Source organism: Lepidochelys olivacea, assembly GCF_965140295.1.
Source record: "Lepidochelys olivacea isolate rLepOli2 genome assembly, chromosome: 13".
Classification (NCBI taxonomy): Eukaryota; Metazoa; Chordata; order Testudines; family Cheloniidae; genus Lepidochelys; species Lepidochelys olivacea.
In genome coordinates, this window is record NC_140423.1 from 3,462,414 (window position 1) to 3,490,001 (window position 27,588).

At 39.6% G+C, this 27,588-nt stretch overlaps 1 protein-coding gene across 1 annotated transcript in view; it reads left to right on the plus strand.

Annotated features, from left to right (window-relative positions):
• Nucleotides 1-393: 393 nt before the first annotated feature.
• The window catches only part of RAD21L1 (RAD21 cohesin complex component like 1), a gene marked incomplete at both ends in the record, with an annotated part of 33,806 nt that continues 6,611 nt past the window's right edge, over nucleotides 394-27,588 (plus strand). Inside the window, 11 exons of the mRNA XM_084645391.1 lie at nucleotides 394-537; nucleotides 3,449-3,578; nucleotides 6,498-6,597; nucleotides 8,707-8,813; nucleotides 9,811-9,996; nucleotides 13,476-13,577; nucleotides 14,406-14,519; nucleotides 16,842-17,071; nucleotides 19,949-20,051; nucleotides 24,402-24,541; nucleotides 26,283-26,360. Coding sequence (XP_084501517.1) covers nucleotides 394-537; nucleotides 3,449-3,578; nucleotides 6,498-6,597; nucleotides 8,707-8,813; nucleotides 9,811-9,996; nucleotides 13,476-13,577; nucleotides 14,406-14,519; nucleotides 16,842-17,071; nucleotides 19,949-20,051; nucleotides 24,402-24,541; nucleotides 26,283-26,360 — 1,434 coding nt within the window. The remainder of the gene's footprint in view (nucleotides 538-3,448; nucleotides 3,579-6,497; nucleotides 6,598-8,706; nucleotides 8,814-9,810; nucleotides 9,997-13,475; nucleotides 13,578-14,405; nucleotides 14,520-16,841; nucleotides 17,072-19,948; nucleotides 20,052-24,401; nucleotides 24,542-26,282; nucleotides 26,361-27,588) is intronic.

Sequence of the window (27,588 nt, forward strand, 5' to 3'; positions counted from 1 at the left end):
CATATGTCCCTATCAAAATAAGAGCTGTATGTGGCTGTAACCAGCAGATGGCTTCTAATAATTTACTGAAAGATCTAGATTTTTAGAGAGTCTAGGGGCCCAAAAATCATGTGTAATTGTGTAGTTACCACTATTATGCACAGAAACAGCTAATCAGACACATTTTCATGCGTAGTCATACAATTTCTACACACAATAGGATTAATTACACAAACATTTTGCAGACCTAAACTGCCTGAAAATCCAATCCGAAGTATTTTATCCCTTTATCTTATAATGAACATTAAAGTCAGTTTTCTTTAATCTCCATTAAAATTGTGCATTCCAGTTTTTAAGATTAATTCTTATGTTTTTCCCTAGTTCACGTGAATTCAGCTACCAAGTATAGGCAAAATGTTCTATATGCATTTGTTTATGAACAAGCGTGGGCCATTGGCCAAAATATGGCTCGCCGCTCACTGGGAGAAGAAGCTCACAAAAACTCACATATTTGAATGCAATTTGGAGACTACCATTGAAAAGATCATTTCACCAAAGGTATGTAACTGACTGAGATGTTTAAGACCAGTTGGAGAAAGGTAGATCCTTTTTTTTTTTTTTTTGAAAAAGAATACATCAACAAATAGTGTAAAGGTCCATATCTGAAGTCAGAGAGACAAGGTAGGTGAGGTAATATCTTTTATTGGACCAACTTCTGTTGGTGTGGGAGCCAAGCCCAGTTTACCCAGAGCTCTTCTTCAGGTGTGGGAAAGGTACTCCTTAGTGCCACAGCTAAATAAAATGTGGAACGGATTGTTTAGCATAAATACTTAACATATATCAAGGGACCTTGGAGATCTTGGAGTCATTGTGGATAGTTCTCTGAAGACGTCCACGCAGTGTGCAGCGGCAGTCAAAAAAGCAAACAGGATGTTAGGAATGATTAAAAAAGGGATAGAGAAGAAGACAGAGAATATCTTATTGCCCTTATATAAATCCATGGTACGCCCACAACTTGAATACTGCATACAGATGTGGTCCCCTCATCTCAAAAAAGATAAACTGGCATTAAAAAAGGTTCAGAAAAGGGCAACTAAAATGATTAGGGGTTTGGAACGGGTCCCATATGAGGAGAGATTAAAAAGGCTAGGACTTTTCAGCTTGGAAAAGAGGAGTCTAAGGGGGGGATATGATAGAGGTCTATAAAATCATGAGTGGTGTGGAGAAAGTGAATAAGGAAAATTTATTTACTTGTTTCCATAATATAAGAACTAGGGGCCACCAAATGAAATTAATGGGTAGCAGGTTTAAAACAAATAAAAGGAAGTTCTTCTTCACTCAGCGCACAGTCATCCTGTGGAACTCCTTGCCTGAGGAGGTTGTGAAGGTTAGGACTATAACAGGGTTTAAAAGAGAACTGGATAAATTCATAGAGGTTATGTCCATTAATGGCTATTAGCCAGGATGGTTACGGAATGGTGTCCCTAGCCTCTGTTTGTCAGAGGGTGGAGATGGATGACAAGAGAGAGATCACTTGATCATTACCTGTTAAGTTCACTGCCTCTGGGGTACCTGGCATTGGCCACTGTCGGTAGACAGGATACTGGGCTGGATGGACCTTTGGTCTGACCTAGTATGGTCATTCTTATGTTCTTATGACCCTTCGAGGTGAAGTGGGGCAACGGAAGAGGGGGAAGGCAGCTGGTGGGGGGGATGGTTAATAGCATAGATTATTGTAATAAGCAATAAATTCAGTCTCTCTGTTCCCATGATTTTTAGTGGCTATCAAAGTTATGCCTTTAATCTCCCAGGCTCATGTTTTGAAGGTGTTGTACAGGTTTCCTTTGAGGACAAGGACTGAGAGGTCAGATATGTAGTGATCACTTAGTGAAAAGTGTTTGCCCAGAGGTGATGTGGTGGTGTTGTCTTTTATCATTTTCCTGTGAGAGTTAATTTGAGAGCAGAGTGATTATCTCGTTTCACCCACATCGTTGTTATTTGGGCATTTAGTGCACTGGTGAGGTACATCATATTTTGTGATAGGTTTGTGTGGGATCCATGAATCTTGAAAGGTGAGTTGCAGGGGTGTTGATCATTGTAGCAGTGTAGATATGTCTGCAGGTTTTGCATCTGTTGCTCTGGCTGTGTCTGGTGCTGCATTGAGTTGCTGGGTCCTGATCTGTGTAGAGCTTGCTTTCTGATGATGAGCTTGGAGAGGTGGGGTGTTGTTTGAAGGTCAGAAGAAGGGGTTCAGGAAAGATTTCTTTCAGGGTGGGATCCCCATCAAGTATGAGTTGTAGTTGTTCGATGATATCCGATATGAGTTCCAGTGTGCGGAGGTAGGGGTGTGCGGTCGGAGAGGGCTTTATTTCTGTATTGAAGCAGGTATATTTGGGTGGCCCATTCCATGATGTGGTCTGCTTCTCTGGTGGAATGTCCTTCTTTGGTGAAGATGTTTTTCAGTGTGTTAAGGTGTATATCCTGGACTTTCTCCTTGGTGCATATTCTGTGGTATCTGAGTGCCTGGCTGTCGATAACGAATTTCTTGGTGTGTTTGGAATGCTTACTAGATCTATGAACGTAGGTATGGTGACCTGTACCTTTCTTGTATATAGTTGTCTATAGGGTTCCATTGTTGAAGCTGATCATGGTGTTGAGAAAGTTGATGCTAGTGTGGGAGTGTTCCAGAGAGAGTTTAATGGATACATGGTGGTTGTTGACGTTATGGTGGAAATCTATGTGGGAGTTTAAGTTGTCTTTCCAGAGGGTGAAAATATAATTGATGTATCTCAGGTATATCATTGGTTTCATGTATAGGTGCCAGAACTAGGGGTGCTGGGGGCACTACTGCACCCCCCAGCTTGAAGTGGTTTCCATTATATACAGGGTTTACAGTTCGGTTCAATGGCTCTCAGCACCTCCACTATAAAAATTGTTCCAGCAACCCTGGTTTCATGGTGCATTTGTTCAAAAATTCTTCCTAGAAACTCCAGCCAAGATTGTGGCCCCAGTTCAAGGCACTGTACAAATGCATAGTAAGGGCTAGTCCATGTCTTGAAAAGCTTGCAATCTAAATAGACAAGACAGATAAAGTGTGGGTGGGGGAGACAGAACACAGAGGTGAAGTGAGTTGCCTGAGGTCACATAGCAAGTGTGGCAGAGCCAGGAACAGAACCAAAGTCTTCTGAGTCCTAGTCCAGTACCCTATCCACCAGGAATTGTCTTCTTTTAAGTGACAATAGTTCTTGATCTCCAACTCTGTGTTAGCCTGAATATCTCAGAATGACACATACCATGTTGTTTTATTGTTTAATTGAGCTCTTTTTCTATACTTAGCTAGCACATAAAGAAACTGTTCAAAGACTTCACTAGTATACCTTTTGCTTTGTATAGTAACTATACTATCATTTTGTCTTAATGATTTTGCCACGAATATTAATACTTGAACCATTTAAAAAAATCATTAAAGGTTAACATTGCTCTGCGCACCTCAGGACACTTGCTTTTGGGAGTGGTGCGAATCTATCATAGGAAGGCAAAATACCTTTTGGCAGACTGCAGTGAAGCTTTAGTGAAAATGAAGATGGCCTTTCGTCCAGGTATGTACCGAATTCTGCATTTGTCTGTCCATGTCATTTACAGCAGTGGTTCTCAAAGCCAGTCTGCCGCTTGTTCAGGGAAAGCCCCTGGTGCACCAGACCGGTTTGTTTACCTGCCGCGTCAGCAGGTTCGGCCGATCGCGGCTCCCACTGGCCACGGTTCACCGCTCCAGGCCAATGGGGGCTGCGGGAAGCGGCGCAGGCCAAGGGACATGCTGCCGCCCTTCCTGCAGCGCCCATTGGCCTGGAGCGGCAAACCATGGCCAGTGGGAGCCACGATCGGCCGAACCTGCTGATGCGGCAGGTAAACAAACCGGTCCGGCCCGCCAGGAGCTTTCCCTAAACAAGCAGCAGACCGGCTTTGAGGACCACTGCTTTACAGCTTCTTATCTTTAAATTTCATTTGGGATATTCCAGTCAGATATACATTATTGATTTCAACACAAGTTGGACTTCCTGGTGCTTAACAAAAAGAATTAATGGTTATTTTGAATGTAATTTGATCTTTTTGGCTCCTTTGGGGAGGTAGTATTGTTTCATGCTTAGAGCAGAGGGCTATGAACAGAGGAACTTTGGCTCTATTCCCAAATGTACCATTAAGTAATTATATGACCTTTGTCAAGTCATTTAACCTTTTTATGGTCTAGGGCAGGTCTACACTTAAACTGTGACACTATATACCTAGCGGGAGTGCCCTGTAACCCACATATTCATCATTTATATATAACTGTGATATTTCACATAAAGCATGCCATGTGGTGTATCAAAGGAAAGGTTATGATATGCTGAAAGCCATTGTTCTATCTAAATACGTATATCATTAGTGCATATGAAGTAATGAGACTGTGTTTTATGGTTGTCACTAAAATATGCTGTGAGTTGGGGAATTGTCTAGGTATTAGATCCCCAGAGTCAAGGACAAGGTTGCTAACCAACGCCTGGGTGGGTATCAAACAACCAACAGCCATTGTCCAGCAAGGGAATTACAATTCAATTACTCGTTTGAACAAGGTCACACCAGGAGAATTGCTCAACCAGCCTTGCCTGGTGACTCAGCAATGACCGCCATACATGCCTGGACTTATGTTCTCCAAGCTCATGGACTAAGGAAGTGGTTTTCAACCTGTGGGTCATGACCCAGTATGGGATTGCGGAATGTAAGGGTCATGGCAGCTTTGGTGAGCACCGCTGACTGGGCCATTAAAAGTCTCGTTGGTGGTGCTGCCTGGCTAAGGCAGGCTAGTCCCTACCTGTTCTGACATCATGCTGCGCCCGGAAGCTGCCAGTAGCAGGTGAGGCTCCTAGGCAGGGGAGCCATGGGGCTCCGTGCACTGCCCCCACCCCAAGCATCAGCTCTGCACTCCCATTGGCCTGTTCCCAGCCATTGGCAGCTGGTGGGGCACTGCCTGCGGGTGAGAGCTGCACAGAGCCACTTGCTCACCTCTGCCTAGGAGCTGGACCTGCTGCTGGCTGCTGCCAGGGCGCAGCGTGGTCCACGGTGCCAGGACCATCAGGAAGCCTCCTGCCTTAGCACTCCTGATGTGCTGCTGACCGGGAGCCACCCGAGATAAGCCCGGGCCTCAACCCTGCGCCCCAATCACCTGCCTCAGCCCTGAGCCCCCCGAAGCCCAGAGCTCCTTCCTGCACCCCAAACCCCTCATCCCCGGCCCCACTCCAGAGCCTGCACCCCCAGACCAGAGCCCTGACCCCCTCCTGCATCCCAACCCCCTGACTCGGCAAGAGCCCCCTCCCACAAAGTGAATCCCTCATTCCCGGCCCAACCTTGCAGCCCTCACACTCGTACCCCAACCGAGTGCCCTAGCCCTGATCCCCTCCCACATCCCAAACCCCTCATCCCCAGCTCCGTTGGGTCGTGGGCATCAACAAATTTCTTCAACTGGGTCACCAGAAAAAAAGTTTGAAAACCACTGGACTAAGGGATGTGTATAAAACAGAACAGAGTGGCCCCATGGGTCTTGAGCAGTGCAAAATGGTATGGTCCTGAATTACAAGGCTGGGAGCTGGGGGGGATTTGGCTGGTGCTTTCTCTGTGTGATTCATGAGTGGCTCTGGGAGCATTCATGCACTCTAGCTGGGTATGGGGCTCCACATGCAGTTGTGTTGAGTTATAACAGCACCTGGAGGGGTTTGCTTCTTGTCACAAGCAAAGCATTGAGAGAGACAGCCCAGGCTGGAGAGTTAAGGGGACACAGCAGTCCCACAGTCCCAGGATATGCCCCAGGGATCCCGTCACATAAACCACTGCAGTGACATAGCTGCAGTGCTTCAGTGAAGACCTTACCTATGCCAATGGGAGACGCTTCTCCCATCGGTGTAGGTACTCCACCTCCCTGCGAGGTGATAGCTATGTCAACGGGAGAATTCTCCTGTTGACTTAGCGTTGTCTATGGAGGGAATTAGGTCAGTTTCACTGTGTAGCTTGGGGTGTGGATTTGTCACACCCCATAGCAGTGTAGTTATGTCAACCTAATTTCCTAGTGTATACCTTGCCTTAGTGGTTGTTAGTGACCAAAATTTTCCATGGTCTTTAAACAACTACTAGTTAGTAGTTCCAGCAGACTGACAGCATTTCAGAACCTCTAGCATTTTTCAATGGCACCATACATTTGTATGTATGCCAATAAATAGTATGCCTCTGAAATGTACATGAATTAAAGATTAAATTCCATTTTTGGGTCCTAGTAACAATGGTAAACTTAGTTTATGATGGCAACAGAACTCCTTGATAGATTAACAGTCTTATTGTAAAAACAACGAGGAGTCCTTGTGGCACCTTAGAGACTAATAAATTTATTTGGGCATAAGCTTTCGTGTTTGTAAACATAAGTTTTTGTAAATACTTGTGAGAACATGACTCCTTATCACTGCTTATTTTGTTATATTTTGCTTTTCTTTTAGGACTTGTTGATCTTCCAGAAGAGAGCTTTGAAGCTGCTTATAATTCCATTACATTGCCTGAAGAATTTCCTGATTTTGACACACAACTACCTGACTTGAAGTAAATGTTTCTCAGCTTTTTTTTATATTTTGTCTGGCCTCATTTTCTCAGAGGTAAAACTGTATGTTCTTGCTTATTATCTGACCCATACTCAGCATGCAGGTGGTACAGTTATTCCAGTTATTTGAATTTGATAACCTGATTCTTCCATATTCTAAGCCATAGAATTATGTATTGGTATAGTTCTTCCAATCCCATTTTATGAACACAGTCCTTTTCAATGAAGTAGTTGTTTCAATTTAGGCTTTAGAAGTTTTTCATTTAATTTATTTGAATGAATACTAGAGACAGAAAAGTTGAACTGCTATGCTCCAGAGGAGGCAGCCCAAGTAGCTTAAATTTCATTCTGTTGTAAGAACAGAGTAGCCTGGATCCATGGCATAGCAATCCTTCGCTGCTATGATCTAAAACTGAATTTAAAATTCTGGTCTTTTGCTCCCTGAGGTCTGGTAGGCAATGGGAGGCAGCATGTTGACACTTCAGAAGTTATTAAGATCTGGGAACTAAAACACTTGTTTCTGATGGACTTTAGTGGGGTCAAAGCCAAAGCATAGTGCACCTTCTCAGACATTTTCCCTTTACATCTCAATAAATGTAGTTATTTTGGATCTGAAAGTCTTTGCTATTTTTTGTTATAAATCTAATTTCAGAAAACCTGTAGCTTACAGATAATAATACATAATTGTTTTCAGTCGAATCAAGTAGTAAAATGTGCCACTGTGTGAGGAACAATGATGGAGCTCCCTTTTTCAAATTAATTAAAGAGTTTATAGGGTTTAATTTACAGATGATATGCTATATTGAGGAGTCCATTATGTGACATTGTATCTGGCAGAAAATGGGACTTGTATGTAATTGATAGAAGCTGAAGTTGGACAACATGAAGGTGTGGTTGGTAGGTAAAAATAAGTTTTTGTAGAACATGATAGGGATGATGTTTTCCCCTGTCAAGCAAGTTTGCAGTCATGGGGTATATCTTGATTACAAATTGCTCCTGGATTCGGAGGTAGTTTTAATAGCCAGGAGCTCCTCTGTCTAAGTGCATTAGGCTAAGGCCTTGTCTACACTGCCACTTTACAGCGCTGAAACTTTCTTGCACAGGGGGGTGGGAATAAAAGCAAGTTTCAGTGTTGTAAAGTGGCAGTATAGACAGTGCACCAGCGCTGGGAGCTACTCCCCTCGTGGGGGTGGGTTTTTTACAGCACTCCCAGTGTTGGTGCCATGACTACACAGCCACATTAAAGTTCTGCCGCGGCAGTGTTTTAACGTTGGTAGTGAAGATATACCCTAAATCAGTGGTTCTCAAAGCCAGTCTGCCGCTTGTTCAGGGAAAGCCCCTGCCGGGCCGGACTGGTTTGTTTACCTGCCGTGTCCGCAGGTGCGGCCGATAGTGGCTCCCACTGGCTGCAGTTCGCCGCTCCAGGCCAATGGGGGCTGTGGGAAGGGCGGCCAGCACATCCCTTGGCCCGCGCTGCTTTCTGCAGCCCCCATTGGCCTGCAGCGGTGAACCGCGGCCACTAGGAGCTGCGATCGGCCAAACCTGCTGATGCAGCAGGTAAACAAACCGGTCCGGCCCGGCAGGGGCTTTCCCTGAACAAGCAGTGGATTGGCTTTGAGAATCACTACCCTAAATGCTTTTCTCTCTAGTGTGGACCTTACCACAGTCCTTGTACCTCTGTGACTTCATGACTAGATTATTTAATGGGTTGTGCAAACTTCTTTGAAGATTACCTAGAAGCTTCAGCATGTACAGAAGGCAGCTGCCTGCTTGCTTCGAGGTATCAAATGCAGGGAATATATAGCATCTATTTTTCAGTAGCTATGCTGTCTTCCTTTTAGGTTCTAGATGCAATGAGAAGTGTCAGTTTTAATCAGTAAAGCCCTAAGTGGTTTGGGCTCTGGCTACCTGGGAGATTGCCTTTCTCCCTGAATAAGAGTTGACATCAGCTGGGGTGTTTTGGAGTCTTAAAAAGTAGTAATTTATTGCTTTTTGTCTTTAAATAAAAACATATGAGGCTTGAGGACCCTCTGGTTACAAGCTTTTTGCCATGCAGCAACATGGCCAATGTCAATTCATGTTGTTTTTTATATCTTTACATTTTTCATTAGTGCCATTGATGTTGCTGAACACTTTACTTTGAATCAGAGCAGACCTGAAGACATCACACTTCCAGAAGATTATAGAAGGACTATGCTTTCCAGTGATGGGAATTTTGGTGAGAACAGCTGATAAATTAGAATTTGAAAAATTTGTAAGAATTTTTACCGCCATTTTTTCTAATTTATTAGATTTGTACTTCATAAGCAAATGCATTTACATTGATAATGATTTATAAAATTACACTTTAAGATTTAATTACTGTATGCAAGCTCATAAAGCTTATTTTTACTCATATGAAGGATTTGTTTGCTTGTTGTAATTGCTGAGTCTACTTATTCTCTTTGGGCTTGATCCAAAGACCACTGAAGTCAATGAAAATGCACCTGTTGGTTAAAGTGGGCTTTGAAATGAGCAATAAGTGCCTTAAAACTTAATGGGCACAATTCTTGTTTACCTGTAGCTTACAGATAATAATACATAATTGTTTTCAGTCGAATCAAGTAATAAAATGTGCCGCCCCTTTAAGTGAGTGGAAACATAATATATGCAATTTAGGCTTGTGTTAACTGCAGAGTTAACTTGACTTCTTACCCAACCCCAACCCAAGTCCCGTCCACACACAAAAATCTCTCACTTGAGTTGGCTGGCCCATCAGAGAATACAGATTAAAGCCCGATCGCTGATCACACTTGAACAGCTAACACAACCACTCCTCTGCTAGAGGAATGTAAAGAGGCCTTAATGTAAAGGAAAATCAAGCCGAAGGCTAAGTCTACACTGCACTTTCGTTGGTAAAGTTGGTCAGGGGTGTGAAAAAAACACACACACATGACTTGTTGGGGATGGTTTTATTTTGTCCGCAGGAGAGCTCTCTCTTGCCGACAAAGGGCGGCGACACTGCGTACCTTACAGCGGCACAGCTGTGCCACTGTAAGGTGTGCAATGTAGATATAGCCTAATATATTTTGTGTTTTTACTGAACTAGCTTAAATTGTTTGTTCTATAATGCAACCTCATTTTGAGAATTTTCTAAAATTCTGAGGAAATTGACATATATGTATTTCAACTGTATTGACATAAGGAGTTATCAGTAATTATATATGTTTGTTCAGGTGAGGAGACCGAAATACTAAGAGGACATAGCTTCTTCAATGATGGCAAATTAATCAGTACTAATAGTCTCTTGCTTGATCAGAGCTCAGTGAGCCTCTCTGGAGACAAATCTATACTACGTGACGACACACATGGATTCAAACTCGATGGTTTTGGAGATGAAGATGTCCCGGGGGATATGATTGGTATGGTTTGTCATAGATGAACACTGTCCAATCAATTCTATCTAAAGTATTTTTACTGTAAAAACCCTACACAAAATGTAAATAAAAATAGAACTTGTATTTGAAAACATTTTTTCTGAAACTTACTGTGTGTTTCCTTTGCATTTTTAGTTTTTCACTACTTAATAATAAACTGAACTCATTTATATAATCCCAGACCAAAACTCCGTTAAAATGAAATTAAGGGTGAGAGTACATATCAGCAGTTTAGGGTAAAATATATTTTGGGAATGTGCAATTATCCCACAATCAGGCATTATAAAACCAGGAAATTGAGAGTTAAGGTTAAACTTAAAAGAAATTCAAACACGTTAAGGTATGGAAATGCACAGTTAGGACATTCAGACAGTCTTAACTTTGCCCTTTCGTGACACCAAGCAATAACCATTTGATTTTGATTAAGGCATTTTAGTGGTTTTGGTTCCAGATTCAATTAAAGTGATATTTTAAAACACATTAGGTTTTTTTCTTTATTTCACCTCATTGTGTCACCTGCTTGGCCCTCTCTCCTTCACCCCACATTTCCCAGCACATGCATATGTGTGCACACAAACCAGTTTTCCCCTTCCCCACTGATCCTCTCCTGCACTATACCCCTGGTTCCCCATTCTGTCGTCTCTGTTTAGTAGATGTGGTGCAACAGTTTGCTTTTGAAAACAAATGTTTAGCATTAATTGTCACTTTTTGTCATTTTTTTTTTACCAGTGAAAGTCTCTCCATCAGCACAAGCTTGTACATGAGAATCTTCTTCAGTGAAACTTACATAGAATTGCCCATTTTCAAAATGGTTTCAACGCAGGACTGAGGCCATGTCTTCCCTCAGTTAATGTACCCCATTTAAAAATGACCGCTACTTTCCACTGTTCCCAGGAAGAGTGAAGCCACCCATCTTTTTTGTTAAGAGCACTGTATGGTCACACTCCCACTGAGAACAATGGGAAATAGGTGACCTTCTCAAAATGATCACCTAACTGTGGACAAGTTATGTCTTAAGTTATGTCCAGAGTCTTCTTGAGAAAAATGGGATGGCAGCCATTATGAAAGAGGGCAGTTCTAGACAGAATTCATTGTAATGGAATGTTATTTGTTATCCCCTTGCTGAGGAGAAATGTTCAGCTATAAAGAATAAACAGGGAGAAATTACCATTAATCCTAAAAAATAAAGTCTTCAGATGTAGTCTATGGAGTGAGTTTTAACTGTAAATAAAGTCTGAATCATTTGTATTATTCTGTTATTAAGATCATTCAGGACAATTAAAGAGCCCTACATTCTATGCCATATTTTTAGAGGATCTCTTTTTAAATTAATTTTAACTTAATCTAATTAACAATTTACTTGTAAATTCTGAGAAAATTAATTATGTTCCCAAAGAGTAAGTACAGTAGTTTTGGGAAGGATATGCTGTATCTTCATACGTAACAAAGTACTTGAATCGCTGCTTTAAGTGCAAAACTCAGCTCTGGCTTTACTATATCACTGCAAAAAGAAAAGGAGGACTTGTAGCACCTTAGAGACTAACCAATTTATTTGAGCATGAGCTTTCGTGAGCTACAGCTCACTTCATCGGACGCATACCGTGGAAACTGCAGCAGACTTTATATACACACAGAGATCATAAAACAATACCTCCTCCCACCCCACTGTCCTGCTGGTAATAGCTTATCTAAAGTGATCATCAAGTTGGGCCATTTCCAGCACAAGTCCAGGTTTTCTCTCCAGGTTTTCTCACCCAGTGGAGGGTGAGAAAACCTGGACTTGTGCTGGAAATGGCCCAACTTGATGATCACTTTAGATAAGCTATTACCAGCAGGACAGTGGGGTGGGAGGAGGTATTGTTTTATGATCTCTGTGTGTATATAAAGTCTGCTGCAGTTTCCACGGTATGCGTCCGATGAAGTGAGCTGTAGCTCACGAAAGCTCATGCTCAAATAAATTGGTTAGTCTCTAAGGTGCCACAAGTCCTCCTTTTCTTTTTGTGAATACAGACTAACACGGCTGTTACTCTGAAATATATCACTGCAAGTGGTGCTTCCATAATAAAACATCACAAGTAAATCATCATTTGAAATTTATGCTTAAAACTGGTTTCAGTCCATTTTCCTCCACTTGTGTTTTTTGCATCTATATCCAAGCAAAAACATTTTAGAACTACAGCCTTTCCTGTTGTACTACAACAAAATACTTTTCTCAAAAGAAATATTTGGAAATTAATGGCAAGTCAAGTGTGTCATTATGCCTGCCGTTTTGAAGGACCAGCACTGTAAACAGCTATAATTAATGGTCTTAGAATTTACATACAAACCCCTTATTTTAAGGGTTAATAATGAAACTATAAAAAAAAACTTGGATAAAAGTTGGTATGTACATTTTTTTTAAACTGCTGGAAGAAGAAAAAAATGATTGTTTTTAACTTTCAGGGGAGAAACATAGATGCAGAAACATAGATGCCAACTTAAACCAAATATTTTTTTTTGACAAGAAGTAAAATATCATAAACTTTTTTTTAATTTCGTCCTCCTCATAATAGCAAGAGCAGCTAAGTACACTTTGTACGTGGTCTGTTAAATTTTCATTATGATTTTGCAAGACGTGTAAAAATATAAAATAATAGACATTTTACCAAAGTATGGTGGTGTTTTCTGCTTATTTATCTCAAAATAGTTTGTTTACAAACAGCTGTCTTGTAAGTGATTAAATTTGTAATATGAGTTAATCAATTTTGACATTTTCACATAGAATTTTACTAATTATAAAGCACTCTCTGTAAGCACTGGGGCCTCATTGGCAGGATGCTGCACACCTCTTCTTATTAGCCAAACACCCTCAGCTCCCATTGATTTCGCAAGAGATGCACACCATCTTGCAGGATTGAGCTCTATATAATTCCTTCTAAATAATTCATTATAATGGATTCTGCTGGCCTATTGCATAAATAATGCTATTTTAAAACATTTTTATATATGACTACCCTGTTGACTGACTTAATAGCTTTTTAAATTGAAATGTAAATTTACATTTGTATTAATGTAGTAGATATACCATAGGGTATTGTAAAATATGATAATGTGCAGATTAGTTTTAATTTTGAAATGTACTTATTTAGCTTTTGGTGATTCCTGCTGTGTATAAGCTAGAACACGTTTGGGGCTTTGTTTGTTTTTTAGAATAAGGAAGTTATATATAAAAAAAATTTTTAAACAACATTAAAGATCATACTTTCACAGGTGAAAGGCAGAAAATTCAAAATTAAGTCTAATTCTCTCCTTTATACACATTGTTTTGTATTAAGAAACCTTTAATTCTAAATCTTCAGACTTGTTTAAGTCGGTCTCTTGCTTTAAATGCAAGACTAATATTTAAATAGTAACATTTGGCCGGGTCATTTGTTTTATTACCACTAAAGCTTAGAATGATTAAAATTATGCATTTTATTTTCAAGAAAATCTGCTGAGGACTGAGCAAAATAGCCTAATTTATGACATTCTTGACATGGAGGAAGAAGTTCCTTTGTCACAGGAGCTTCCTGATGATAATGTAGTGGGTGAGTCTGTAGTGTTTCTGTTCCTTCTGATTACCTAAATCAGCACTTCACTTATTTGTTAATGTACAATACTAGTGTTATGCAGGCATTATGTGATCAGAATCATATCCTTTGCTTCGTTGCTGCCTTGGGTTCTGTTTTCCTTTTTTCTTATATACTTTGTTCCCCTTTCAGGTATAATTAATTCTTGGAATTCTGTGTCTGTAACTCGACATTGATAGAAACATGTTTTTACATTATACCTTTTTTCTCCCTCATAGGATGTTGTGAGGTTTAGTTTGATATCAGCTCCTTGGATGAGAGGGGATATGATTGCTCTTTATAAATACGTCAAGAGGGTAAACACAAGGAAAGAAGAAAAGCTATTTAAGCTTTTTAAAGGACAGTGTTGGCACAAGAGCAAATGGGCATAAGCTGGCTATGAATAAATTTAGGCAGAAAATCAGAAGCAGGTTTCTAACCATCAGATGAGTGAGGTTCTGAAACAGTCTTCCAGTAGGTGTACCAGGGGAAAAAAATATCGAGATTTAAGATGGAGCTTGATAAATTTATGTATGGGTTTACCTGATGGGGATACCTGTGATAGAAGGGGACTAGAATTGATGACCCAGGAGGTCTCTTCTAGTCCTATGTTCCTATGATGAAAGAAACTGCAGAGTGCAAAATATTTGTATTAAAGTATTGTTCTAGAAACTAGTTTCAGGGAGAAAAAAAATTCGGTTGTACCTTAAGACTTACCCTCATTTTTCTAACTCTAATATTTGTGTTTTGATACCAAATGAATTAATTAAATTATTTTTATTGGATTGTGGGATGTGTGTTTTACAGTGAATTCCAGCTATGTAGGTTCTATGCATCCAGAAGAAAACCACCAGATGAGTGAAACTACACTGTTGACAAATGAAAAAGAAGGATTTACACTTGACCCAGTTGATGCTACAGGTCAGAGTTCAATCAGTTTCCTGTTAGGTGCATGCAAAGATTACAATTCCTGCTGCATGGAAAACCCTGAAAAGCATTTTATATAAAATTATTCTAGTTATATGACTTGCTTTACTCTCCTCACTCATTATTACTAAGGATATTTGTGTCAGAGATTATTTTTATTTACGTACATTTCATCTGTTCCTGCTGTCAAAGTTCAGTTCTGTTCTGAAAAGTGACTATGGAAAAAGGGCATTTTCTTACTCAACTGATCCACTCCCAATGTGTATTCACAGTCTTCTCCACTTACTAAAATAAGTTTTATTACTTTTCACTCCTGTGAGCAATGCAAAACCAATACTGCTGTAGGAGAGTGAACTGTATTCAATTCTGGCTTATATACCATCAACAGAATTGTTAACTCAATTCCAGTTGCAGAATCTTTGTTTGTGAGTTGTGGCCAGAAAGAACCAACATTGACTTTCAGATTCCAGGATGAATTTTCAGGGTTTGCAGTCAGAAAAAAACATCTTTTTACTTATAAATTGATCTGATTTGTTTTGGAAGTCATGCTATTATTATGGTCACTTTTTAGGGTCAAGTCACACTTTAATTTCTCAGATGAATTGTTATCTCTGTGTTGCATGTTCATAAATATTCCTCAGAAACTAGGTCTGATTTAAAATTCAATTGAATGTGTGCTCCTAATTCCCTTGTGTGCTTTTGAAAATTCCACACTAAGGTTGGAAAACATTCTGTATAGAAATGAATTTTAACAGTTTTCTCTGGAACATCAACAATTCTTTATGCATAGAATGACAGTCTTATCTTCAGATTTCCAACCTTTTAATGCTTTTTTTCATGGTCTTAATTTTACTTAAACATAAAGATTTCCCTAAGATATTGAAAAAGGAAAAAAATTCCTCATTACTGTGATTAACAGGTGTTCAAAGTCAGTTCATTCAAGAAGATTAAAATTGGAAGTCTTGAAGAGATATCTTCAGTCCTTGGAGATACAAGAAATGAAAGTGTAATTTGTTTCATCCACTGGCCAACTCATGTGGTACATTTGTGGGTGTTATCAAATACATAAAATGATACAATGGAAAAGAATGTTATGAAATAAACACCCGCACCATTCATATTGAAACTAAACCTTAGAATGCTTACATTTTCCAATTTTCCTGCCAAATGACTATTGAGATGCATATATGTGTGTCTCCATGTGTTGGTGTTCTCCTCATTCAACCTCTTAAAGGGTTAAAACTGACAAAAACAGACATTAATTCTAAAATACTATTTTTTATGGATGTTAGTGATTCTTTGCCTTGCTATCTTCTCAGTAGAGTAAACTGCCTTTACAATACCTGAGAGAGAGGGGAGGTGAGATAATATTTTTATTGGACCAACTTCTGTTGGTGGAAGGTACAAGCTTTTGAGGTATATTGTCTGTCTCTCACACACTTAATCATATCCTCTTACTTAAATAAACCATTACTTTACAGCTTTTTCAGTACAATATTCATAAATCTTCCTGTACTTAGAGGTATTTGAACTTGAGAGTGTGCAGAATTCCCAAAAAAATGAAGAGGCTGTCTTTCTGAAAACTTTTGGTGAAATGGTCCCCTCATTGTCAATGTAATTCTCCAGTTCACTCTACTTTTTTCTAAACTATTTCCAGCCTGTCCTTTTTATTCCAACTATTATATTAATGCTTAAGTTTTAAAGCATCAGAACTTGTTCGTATATATTCATAATTCAACAAGAAATTAGAGGAAAATGTTCTAAACTGTAGTCAAAATGTCCTTATTGTTTGGCTGGTGGTTGCTGTATTGACACTGTTTTTTTTTAGCTTAAAGATTGACCTCAGGATGTGGGGGTGTGGGAGATGAAGGCAATACTTTTAGCTTCTCAAGGAGTGTTACCAGAACACATGCAATAAACAAAATGCCCTCTAAGTTGCTGCAAGAATGTTTTACGAAGAGAGTTGTGGACTGGAAGTAAAGTGGGGGAAATGGCCCACAAAGGGAAGGTCAGCAATGTCAGGGTGGCCTAATATCCAAATCTCTGCTTTAAGAAGATCACAAGCCAGCCCCTCCCCATTCCACACTCTTGGTACAGTATATGCTGTCATCAGAACTATGAGGAAGGGAGAGCTCCTGTTCAGATGTTGACACCAACATGCTGAACAATGAAAATATGGAAAAAAGAATTCAATTTGAATAGCATAGTTTACTTCAGCTGTGTCCTGTGATACCCAGCACCCTAGTATAGTAATAGATAAGCATCCATCAGAAAAGTAGATAAACGTCCATGTTTGTGAATGTTTCTTATGCTTAGTTGTCATAGGGAGAAGGAGCTTTAAAAGAAAGAGGAAGTTGCTTGTTGATGTAGTGAAGGAGCTCAGCAGCAGTACTATTTACAAACAGCTTAGCAACAGCATGGATACTCTCACTATGTTGGATCTTGCACCCCCCACAAGAAAGTTGATGATATGGAAGAAGTCAGGAGGAGTGGATAAACTTCTGTCCCGTACTACACAGCCTTTGATTAATGCTGAGCTACAAATGGTAAAGGTTTATGCCTTTGTATGCTATTACAACATTACCATATAAGTGATGGGATTGTTGCATATTTAGGACCTGATTATCAGAGATGGTCTCCAATTTTTCAGGTTTAATTTTGTGTGCCCAAGTAACTGTGTGTCCAATAAACTGCAGGTGAAAATATTAACAATTGAATTATCTAATTGTACAGAAATTCAGGTAATTGGACATCTGATGACTATATTTGTATCTACTGGTATTTGCTTCTACAGAAAAGTCTGCCATCTCTAGAATTCAGGCCCTTAATCTTCAAAATTCCAAGAACCAGTACAAGACGGCATAGAAATATGAGCGTATGTTTGTGATTTCACATATAGGCACTTCGTTGATTGCACACTGGTACATTATTATTTTTCTGATGTATTGCTCTGTAATTAGTACTAGACCATATTGACCTTCTGCAATGATTGTTTGTTATAATAGTAATAAAAATATTATATAGTGCTTTCCACCCGTAGTTTTCAAAGTGCTTTTTGTTTGTTTTTTGTTTAAGTGTTCTGAGGTCTTCAGGCTACCAAGTAAATACAAATGTATTATGATTATTGTTTTATTAATATAATATAATTGAGCAGGAATTATATTCTAGGATGTCCTAGTTTTGAACAATGAATTCCAAGAAAAAAAATTACTAACCTTTAAATTTGTAGAGCCAAATAAGATCAGCTTGAGGAAAAATGTGTGACTTGACCTGACACTGTACTGTTGTAGTAAGAGCCTTATGTTAGAAAGAACATTTTAACAGTCTTATAAGGCAAGAGGTCTTACAGAGAAATGGTGTTAAAATTGTTTTAAATATCTGTAGACATGTCCAGTTTTACTGAAATTGTCATTTCATTCATTTTAGTTACTGAAACATGTTTTCAGTTGCACCAAATGGAAATAGTGCCAGCTAATCAGATCACTGGTGGTGGCTACTTATTTATTGATTTAAAACAAAACTTCATCTGGTTACAAGTAGAACATGCTTTTAAAAAAACAAAACTGTACTTTAAGCTCTTATCTGAAGCACACAAGTCATTTCTCTAAGCCAATCAGAATTCAGCTATTCAATAATGGTACAGTGAACAGCTGTCACTATCTTGCTCCATCGACTGTTAGACAAAAGACTTCAGTCTTTCAGTATAATGGGAATAAAGTAATTGGAATAGAACATTATCACAAGAATACTTCTGTCAGATAAATGTTGAAGCAAAGCAGAAGGAAGAAGTATGTTGTGAATCCTGAACAACAGTGTGTATATTTAAACCAGAAGCCTGTGGTATACCTGTTTTTATACTTTTATTTGAAATGTTTTTAATTTTCCCTTTTATTAACTATTTTAGAGGAAGGCAATTGAAACCAATGAGACTATTTGCATGAAATATAATTATTAATATTTTCAAAGCAGTGCAGGGGATTTAGATACATGTCTTTGTGTAGCAAAATCCCCTGCACTGCTTTCAAAATCTTAACCTATGTTTTTAATTTTTAATTTTAAGTAAAAACCTTCATTTGTTAATTACAATAAGACACTGTACTACATCTTTTTTGATAATAACATACTTACTAGTGTGCCATTGACCTAAAACTTATCTCTGTATCCAGCTATGTCTACATCTCTTAGCACGTTGCAAGACAAGAATCTCTTGAACACTGTCTTCTTATTATTCTGAAGGATGTTGGCTGGAAAAATAGGTCAAATCATGCATGGAAGAACCTTCCAGGCATGGATCCTCACCTCTTTTCCACAGGAGGGAGGTATCAGTTGCTTTGTGGCACTGTTCCCTGCTCCCTCTCCCATGATTTCAGGGACTTTCCAGACAACTTTCTGTTGGTTCAGGGTCCATGATGGGGTGAAGACTGCTGGGAGAGCCCAACTTGGGTGGGAGTAATGCAAAAGGAAGCACATAGTGTCCCCCTACTGGCCCCACAGAGATTGTGTAGGCTGTATTACCTTTTATATGGGGCACCTCTTTAGTGGGTCACCCCTCCCTATAAGAGTGTTCCAGGGGAGCTTCTGGAAGAGGACACTGGAGTGCAAGAGCAGGTGTTTAGGCACAGGTGTCCATGCAGATGGCCCCAACCTCTTGTTAATCCTTTGGATCCATACAGATCCCTCAGATCTGCAAGGTTTAGGGACAGAGCCACACCCTGTTCCACATAGAGACAAATCATCCCCCCACAACTATATGAGAGAAACTCCCATGTGAATAACCTCACAGATTTTTCTTTCCCTTATCCCTCTCCAGTGGGTTTCATTATTGGCGTGGTGAGGGGGTTGGTAGGGAGAGATGAGCCAGCCCAGTGTTAGCTTTGCCACTTTCTCACTTAGAACAATTGCTCTTAAATGGTGGCTCGGGACCCTAAAGTGGGTCGTGATCCCGTTTTAATGGTGTTGCCAGGCTGGCTTAGACTTGCTGGGGCCAGGGGCTGAAGCCCAATCGCCACTGTCTGGGACCAAAGCCTGAAGGCTTCAGCCCTGGGCAGTTGGGCTCAGGTTACAGGCCTCATGCCTGGGGCTGAAACCCTCAGACTTTGGCTTTAGGCCTCACCCTACCCCCCTAATCAGAGGGGCAGGGCTCGGGCGGGCTCAGGCTTCGGTCCCCCTTCCTAGGGTCACGTAGCAATTCTTGTTGTCAGAAGGGGGTCATGGTGCAATGAAGTTTGGGAACCCCGATTTAGAGAATCTCTGCAAAATTGGTTAACAGGGTCTGAGTCAGTGTCTCTAAATTCGGAATTAAAGCCATTAATATACAGTAACTGTCCATCATTTCCTTGTATTTTCTGCTGTTTTGTTGCTAGTTATTAATCTGAAGTTACATTCTAGAAATATAAAAAAGAAACAAATCTTTGTTTTTACAGTTGTTTTCAAATTGCTTTAAGTATCATGGCTTTAAAACTGGAAGACAAGGTATACAGACAGAGTCTGAAACTGAAGAAACAAGACAAGAGAGAGAGACTACAGGTGAGATTTTTATAATTCTGCTTGTCTCAACTGATTTTATTATTTAACCACCAGCAAATATTTTGTTTTAAACTCACACATTTTATTTAGTGTTTCAGACACAAAACATTCAATGTGCATCACTGGACAAACCAGAAAGGCAAGAAAGTTTAAGAAAACTAGTTACTCACTTAACCATTTATCTTAGTTATAGGGCTGTCGATTAACTGCAGTTAACGCACGTGATTAACTCAAAAAATTTAAAAAAGTAATCACGATTAATCACACTGTTAAACAATAGAATACTAATTGAAATTTATTAAATATTCTTGGATGCTCTTCTACATTTTGAAACATTGATTTCAATTACAACACAGAATACAAAGTATACAGTACTCACTTTATATTAGTTTTTATTACAAATATTTGTATTGTAAAAATGATAAACAAAAGAAAGTATTTTTCAATTCACCTCATACAAGTACTGTAGAGCAATCTCTATTGTGAAAGTGTAATTTACAAATGTAGATTTTTTTTGGTTACATAACAGCACTGAAAAACAAAACAATGTAAAACTTTAGAGCCTACAAGTTTACTCAGTCCTACTTCTTGTTCAGCCAATCACTAAGACAAACTTTAAGTTTGTTTACATGAAACCCTTCTGCCTATCAGAGTTGGCAGCAACAAGGGCCGGGTTCAGTATCTAGGGGTTCCATTCCAACAACACAATGCAAAACCGGCTCCAGCCCTCACCCAGTGACCTGGGACAAATATATACCACCCTCGCTGGGCACCTCCAAGAGGCAATACTTCCCCTCTCGCAAGCACAGAGTCTGAGTGTAGCAAAAAGCTTTTTAATAACAGAGAGAAACAATGTGGCATTATGTTGGGGAAACACCACGAACAGGATTCATAACACAGCCCATGAGCAAAAACCCACCCCAAGCAAACTGGGGCATGTCCTTTCCCTTGGGTTCTTGAGTCCAGCAACCCGAAGTCACACAAAGTCCCAAAAGTCCAATGGCCCAAAAGTCTCTGTCTCTGGTCAGGGCAGCCCCAGAGTTCGAAAGTTTATCTGCAAAGTTTTACCTCCCAACCTGGGTGGAGAATGGTGGGGGGGAGAGGTAAGAGGCACCTTACATGATCTGAAGCTGACTGCCCCACAGCTCCATAGGGCTTCGCTCCGCTCCCCCAGCCAGTCCACAAACTGCTCCGCTCTGCTCTGCGTCCCACAAGCAGCCCCCACCGTCCCATGAACTGCTCCACCAGCTGGTCCACAAGCCACTCCAGCCATCCCGCAAACTGCTCCCCAATATATCTTCAGGTTACCCCACTACTTAACACAACACTCAGTGATGTCAGCTCTTAGTCAGTTTTTAGCTCTTTTGTGATTTCAGCTTGTAGTAGGGGAGCCTTAGCACTGGTGCACCATTAGCCCAAAGTGAATTCAGCTCAGCAGCCTGTAACTAGACTCCTAATGGAATCAACATTAGCTCTTGATATTCCACAGTGGAGAGAGGGAAAAGTGCAATTAGCATGTAAGGCCCTCACCAGGGGGCCCATGCCACCAAGTATAAATACCTGTCCCCAGCCTCTCTCAATTCACAGAGTTTTGGAACCCATGTCCCTTGCCTAGCGAGTGCTACTTAGTTGATGGCGAGTCCCTCCATCATAACAAAAGGCCCAGTACAGTTCCAAGCACAGTTCCCATAATCAGGGTAATAACAATTTAATCTTCCTACCCCAATAACAGAGACACTGGGGATCCCACAGCAGCCAAAGTGACCATTTGGGCAGCTATGGCCTCATTCTAGGTGGGGTGGGTGTGCCTATGCAAATGAGATCAGCCCCTGAAGTTCTTTTCCACAACTTGCCACACCTACCACCAGATGTCAGGGTGGAGCTCATTCTGACTCTGCTTACATCCATTTATGGGAGATACTGCTGCCTGCTTCTTATTTACAATGTCACCTGAAAGTAAGAGCAGGCATTCGCCTGGCACTTTTGTAGCCGACATTGCCAGGTATTTACGTGCCAGATATGCTAAAAATTCGTATGCCCCTTCAGGCTTCAGCCACCAATCTGGAGGACATTCTTCCATTGCTGATGATGTTCATTAAAAAAGCAGTGCTTAATTAAATTTATGACTGAACTCCTTGGGGGAGAATTGTATGTCTCCTGTTCTATTTTACCCTCATTCTGCCATATATTTCATGTTATAGCAGTCTCAGATGATGACCCAGCACATGTTGTTTGATTTATGAACTCTGTTACTGCAGATTTGACAAAACGCAAAGAAGGTACCAATGTGAGATTTCTAAAAATAGTTACAGCACTCAACCCAGGGTTCAAGACTCTGAAGCGCCTTCCAAAATCTGAGAGGGACAGGGTGTGGCATATGCTTTCAGAAGTCTTAAAAGAGCAACATTTCAATGTGGAAACTACAGAACCCAAATCATCAAAAAGGAAAATCAGCCTTCTACAGGTGGCATCTGACTCAGATGATGAAAATGAACATGCATTGGTCCACTCTCCTTTGGATTGTTATTGAGCAGAACCCGTCATCAGCATGGATGCATGTCCTCTGGAATGGTGGTGGAAGCACGAAAGGACATATGAATCTTTAGCACATCTGGCACGTAAATATCTTGCAATGCCGGTTACAACAGTGCCATGCAAACGCCTGTTCTCACTTTCAGGTGACGTTGTAAACAAGCGGGCAGCATTATCTCCTGCAAATGTAAACAAACTTGTCTGAGCGATTGGTTGAAGTAGGACCGAGTGGACTTGTAGACGCTAAAGTTTTACATTGTTTTATTTTTGAATGCAGTTTTTTTGTACATAATTCTACATTTGTAAGTTCAACTTTCATGATAAAGAGATTGCACTACCGTACTTATATTAGGTGAACAGAAATATACTATTTCTTTTGCTTTTTACAATGCAGATATTTGTAATAAAAAAAATATAAAGTGAGCACTGTACACTTTATATTCTGTGTTGTAATTGAAATCAGTATGTTTGAAAATCTAGAAAACATCCAAAAAATTTAAATAAATGGTAGTCTATTATTGTTTAACAGTGTGATTAATTGCAATTAATTTTTAATCGCTTGACAACCCTAATTAATTATAAAGAAGAAATACATATTTTGCTTTTATAAATACTTCAATGCCCTGTTTAAAAAATGCTTAAGAATAAGAGGCATAGTACATTTGTTAGCAGACTTGTTTTTCTCCTGGTGGTGTGTTAGGTTTGTGAGGGTCTCTTTATCTGGGAGACCACTGAAACAAAAAAAGGCTTTCATTTTATTCTGAGATTGATCAATAATAGCCCACTGTCCCAAAACAGATATTTAGGTCTATTCTATTCTGGATGACTGAGACTTTGTGGAACATCCAGAAGGAGACACGTTTCTTCTGGAAACTCTTTATTACAGGTGTTCCACCCAATTTTGGTTTTCAATTCATCTAGAGAAAACAATCTGTAATGTTGTCAAAAAGTTAGTTAGAGGAATAGATTAGGATACCCCTATATCCACAATTATTCTTCCTCAGTACTTAGCAATGTACTCTGTCTCTTTTTAAAAAGATTTTCAGACCCAGATTCACCCAGTTCATTTTGAGCAGCCTCATGGCATAATTATAAAAATTTATAGGCATACTTTAATGTTTGCCCAATGGTAGTGAATAAACAGCACGTCATACCCAGCCTGTATCACATACACATTAATCCACCTCTGTATGATGGCTGCTTGCTAAGTATGCTTACCCATAATAACCAAACAAGCAAAAGGAAGCGTGGACAGAAGTGTTACAGACCATAGACTAGCTCTCTCAGCACATACAGCCATCCCGCCTCTTTTTGGCACTAGTATACCTTAGATCAATTTCAGTCCTGGCATAAATGAGTGCAGAGAAAACAACAGAAATTGCACCTTTTATTCCAATGCTGGGATTGGTCCCTTTTCTTATTTATTCCTCCTCCTTTATTAATTTGAGAATGTGACAACCAGCATTATACTTTACATTGAGTAGAATGCGATATTGTCACTTGCCGAATTTCACTGTAGGATGTGTTGAGAGAACTATACTTGCAGTGGAAAACAGTGTTTATTCCATGGTAAAAAAGTCTGCTTCTTAACCAGTCATTTATTTTGTAAAATTTTCCTGCAAGTGAAAGGTCGGTCTTTAAATGTTTCCAAGAAAACTCTTCCACTAGCTTTTTGTCCCAAAGTACCCTTGGGTACGTAGCTCCTCTGCTCAGCACTCATTTCGATTCTTATCCTCCATGATCGTTAGGTGTCAATGGTGGTTGATTTTTGAGATTCAATGTAATTTCATTTTAAACTTTGTTTTCTTGTTAATATAGAGATGTTGATAATAGAAGAGTCAAGTTACCTGCAAGAGTCAGCTCATACAGAAACTGAGAGAACTATTACTGATGATTCATTTGTGTTGGCATTACAGAATGGCAGAAATGAGGATGCTAATAAAATTGATGAGGCTATAGTAAGCACCTTCAATAAATGTAAAAGAACCAATGCAAGTATTTATTAGCCATGCTTTATATTAAGTTTCCATTTACAGAGAGCTGGTAAATAATTAATAGATGTTATAAGTATGTTACAGACATGAGTAGCTTGTGTTATAGATGTTTTTAAATACATTAGTAAAATGTCTTATAGATGGTTATAAACCATGTTTATAAGCAAACTTGTTGGATGCTATACCAATTTATAAACCATTTATTAAAGTATCTTTTCACTTATTAATTCTTTATAAACTACTTATAAATTGAACCTAATTATTATTTATGTGTGCTGGAAAAGATACATGGTATGTCCATTTTTATCAAGGTTAGAATTTCAGATCTCCCTCATATTTAGTAACATCAGCCTGGACATTATAAAGTCCTTTACTGTCCTAAGCAAAACTAGAAAATGTCTTTGTTTTGTTTGTTTTAATCTGAGGTTTTTACTGTAATGTAGAGTTTATATTTTTACAGCAATATGGTGGGTCCTACAATACATTCTGCTCTTTTTTTAAGCAATTGCTGTAGTGCACTGTAGAAGGGTGTGGTGTTGCTGTCACATAGAGGGACCTCTATATCCTTTGTGCACCACAGAGGGAGACTCTGAACAGTTTGGTGCAGGTGAAGGTTGGGAACAAGCTGGGGCGGAGTCTGTGCATACACACTGAATATGAATCTGGTAGTTGCAACTCTCCATTGGAGATTGTGGAGGCATTGCAATCACTCTTGCAGAACACAAGTCTGTGCCTTGCCCATGGGGTGGGAAAATTAGTTACTGTAAAAATACTGAGATATTAAAGACTGGTAGTACATACTCCTTTCTGTATGGAGAGGATGAAGCCAGTAAAAACAATATCCTTCCACAATTTCAAATAAAAATTAACACATAAGTTATTTATTTTAAAAATGTAGAATTCATGTTTGTCAGGTTTTTCCTGTGGGTGTCAAAATTTGCACAAATATGAAACCCTGGTTTGGTAATCAAGGCCCCGTGTATTCCACCATTTAAGCATTGTAGAATTTGCCTTAAATCAACTCCTTGCTGCAAAATGTAAGCTTTCATTTAAAAAAATGTTTCTGACCTTAATGGTTGTGAAGAAAATCTTAAAAACTTGCACCAAGTTTAAACTTGAATCTGCAGGCAGCCTGAAACAGTAGCTATGAGTGGTGTGAAGTACCCCATTCATCTTAATAGGGCATTAACTCCAAAATACAAAGATAACATTTTAAATGCCAGATTGGCCCATGAATAGTAGCAAAATATTTAAAAGGTTCTGATACTCTTATTCACACTGATAAGCACCTTACTTTGCAAGTAACCCCACTGAAGACAGTGTGGCAGCTCGCATAGTAAGTAAAATGCTGTTAAACAAGATTTGAGCCCATCTGAGTAGCAATATCTAGCTAATGTTTTTACAATTCCTCACAGCCTAGTACTCCACAGGTGCCAAAAGCCCCAACTGTCTCCTACACAACTACCAAAATACCCAGCTTCACACTTAATTACATCTCTGATGTGGTTAGGCATTGTCAAAATAGATAATACACGGGTCACATAAAAAAAAATTGCAGCCTTAAAAAGTGAAGTTTACCCCAGGTAGGGATGTAAATAAGTGTTGAAATTTAAATGAGTGAGCTAAAATACTTGTCCCATTTTTAACATTTTGGCATGTGATTTTTATAAGTTACATCTAATGCTTGTATTAATCTCCTATACAGGATATGGTGAGGAATGATCAAGACAGTGAAGAAAGAAGGTGGAGCAAAAGAACTCTTCCAATATTGAACACTTTACGGGTATGATGTTGGATTTAGCCATTAGATGCTTTTTAAATCAGTTATTGACTTGGATTGAACCATAAAATATAATGACAGGTTTCAGAGTGTACAACCACTTTCTATTTGTTGATACATTACATGTGCTACTGGTCTCCGAAAGAGTTTCATGTGTGATACAACCATGTTTTATTGTGTGTTGACATGGATACTCTCAGGCTTCAGAATGCTTTGTATAGTGGCAAATCCTGCCCAATTTTTGGAATTTTTCAAATTTCCTAACTTTGGAGTATTTGATTTCTCACTCTGAAGTTTGCTTTAACACTGGACCATGATCTTATTATTGGTGGGTCTGGTAGCACTGCCTATTATTAAGGTTGCCTGACACTTCCCATTGTAAGACCTCTATTTTCAGTTGCTCATAACTTTGCCAAATTTTGCCAAACTGTTCAAGCTAAAGTTTTACATGCTGGGTGTCTGCATCAGGCTAAATTTTGTGGAAAATTTCAGCCCAAATGATTCAGACATTTCTCAGAATGATGTTAGGGAAATGTACATTGTTTTGCCCATATTAAAAAAATTCTGATGACCTTTACTTTAAGAAGCTCTTGTGTCCATATATTTTGCAGCAGGATCTTGAAATTTGGCAGAGGATTTTGCCTTTATGTCAGGGATGTGCTGTTTACCTTCCCTGTGAAAATCTGCCCAAATTCGGCCAAATTGTAAGTCTTTGAACAATTGCAACAACTGCTTAGTAGAGCTTCACAGCTAAAAACTCAGAAGGTTCATACAGAATCTGGCATTCTCCAGCCCAGGACTAAGCAGGACTTCCCTAAAACTACAGGTCTAGACTGCTGTGGGCTAGGCATCAGAAGTAAGAGCAGGGAGACTGCCTCTCCTGTGCTCTTGATGCCCTCCTTCTCTCCCCCACCCCCATGCTGGCACCCAGGCACCACTGAGGAGGCAGCTGTCTGATTTGAATGTACAGGGGACATAAGCCAGATCTGGTAGTGGGGGCAGATGACTGGGTCAGGCAGTTGGTGGGGGAGCCTGGGAGGAATGGGAAACAGAGGGATGGGACCAAGCCTGGGAGATGGCTGTGGGGAGACTGGATGTGAGAGATTGGGGTAAAGAATTAATAGTTCTTCAAATGGCCCTGCATATTCCCACTTATGAGTATTGTGGCACCTAACAGTAGAATCTTCTCCAAGCACTGCCTATTAGAGCGCATGTTCTCACACCCTCACCC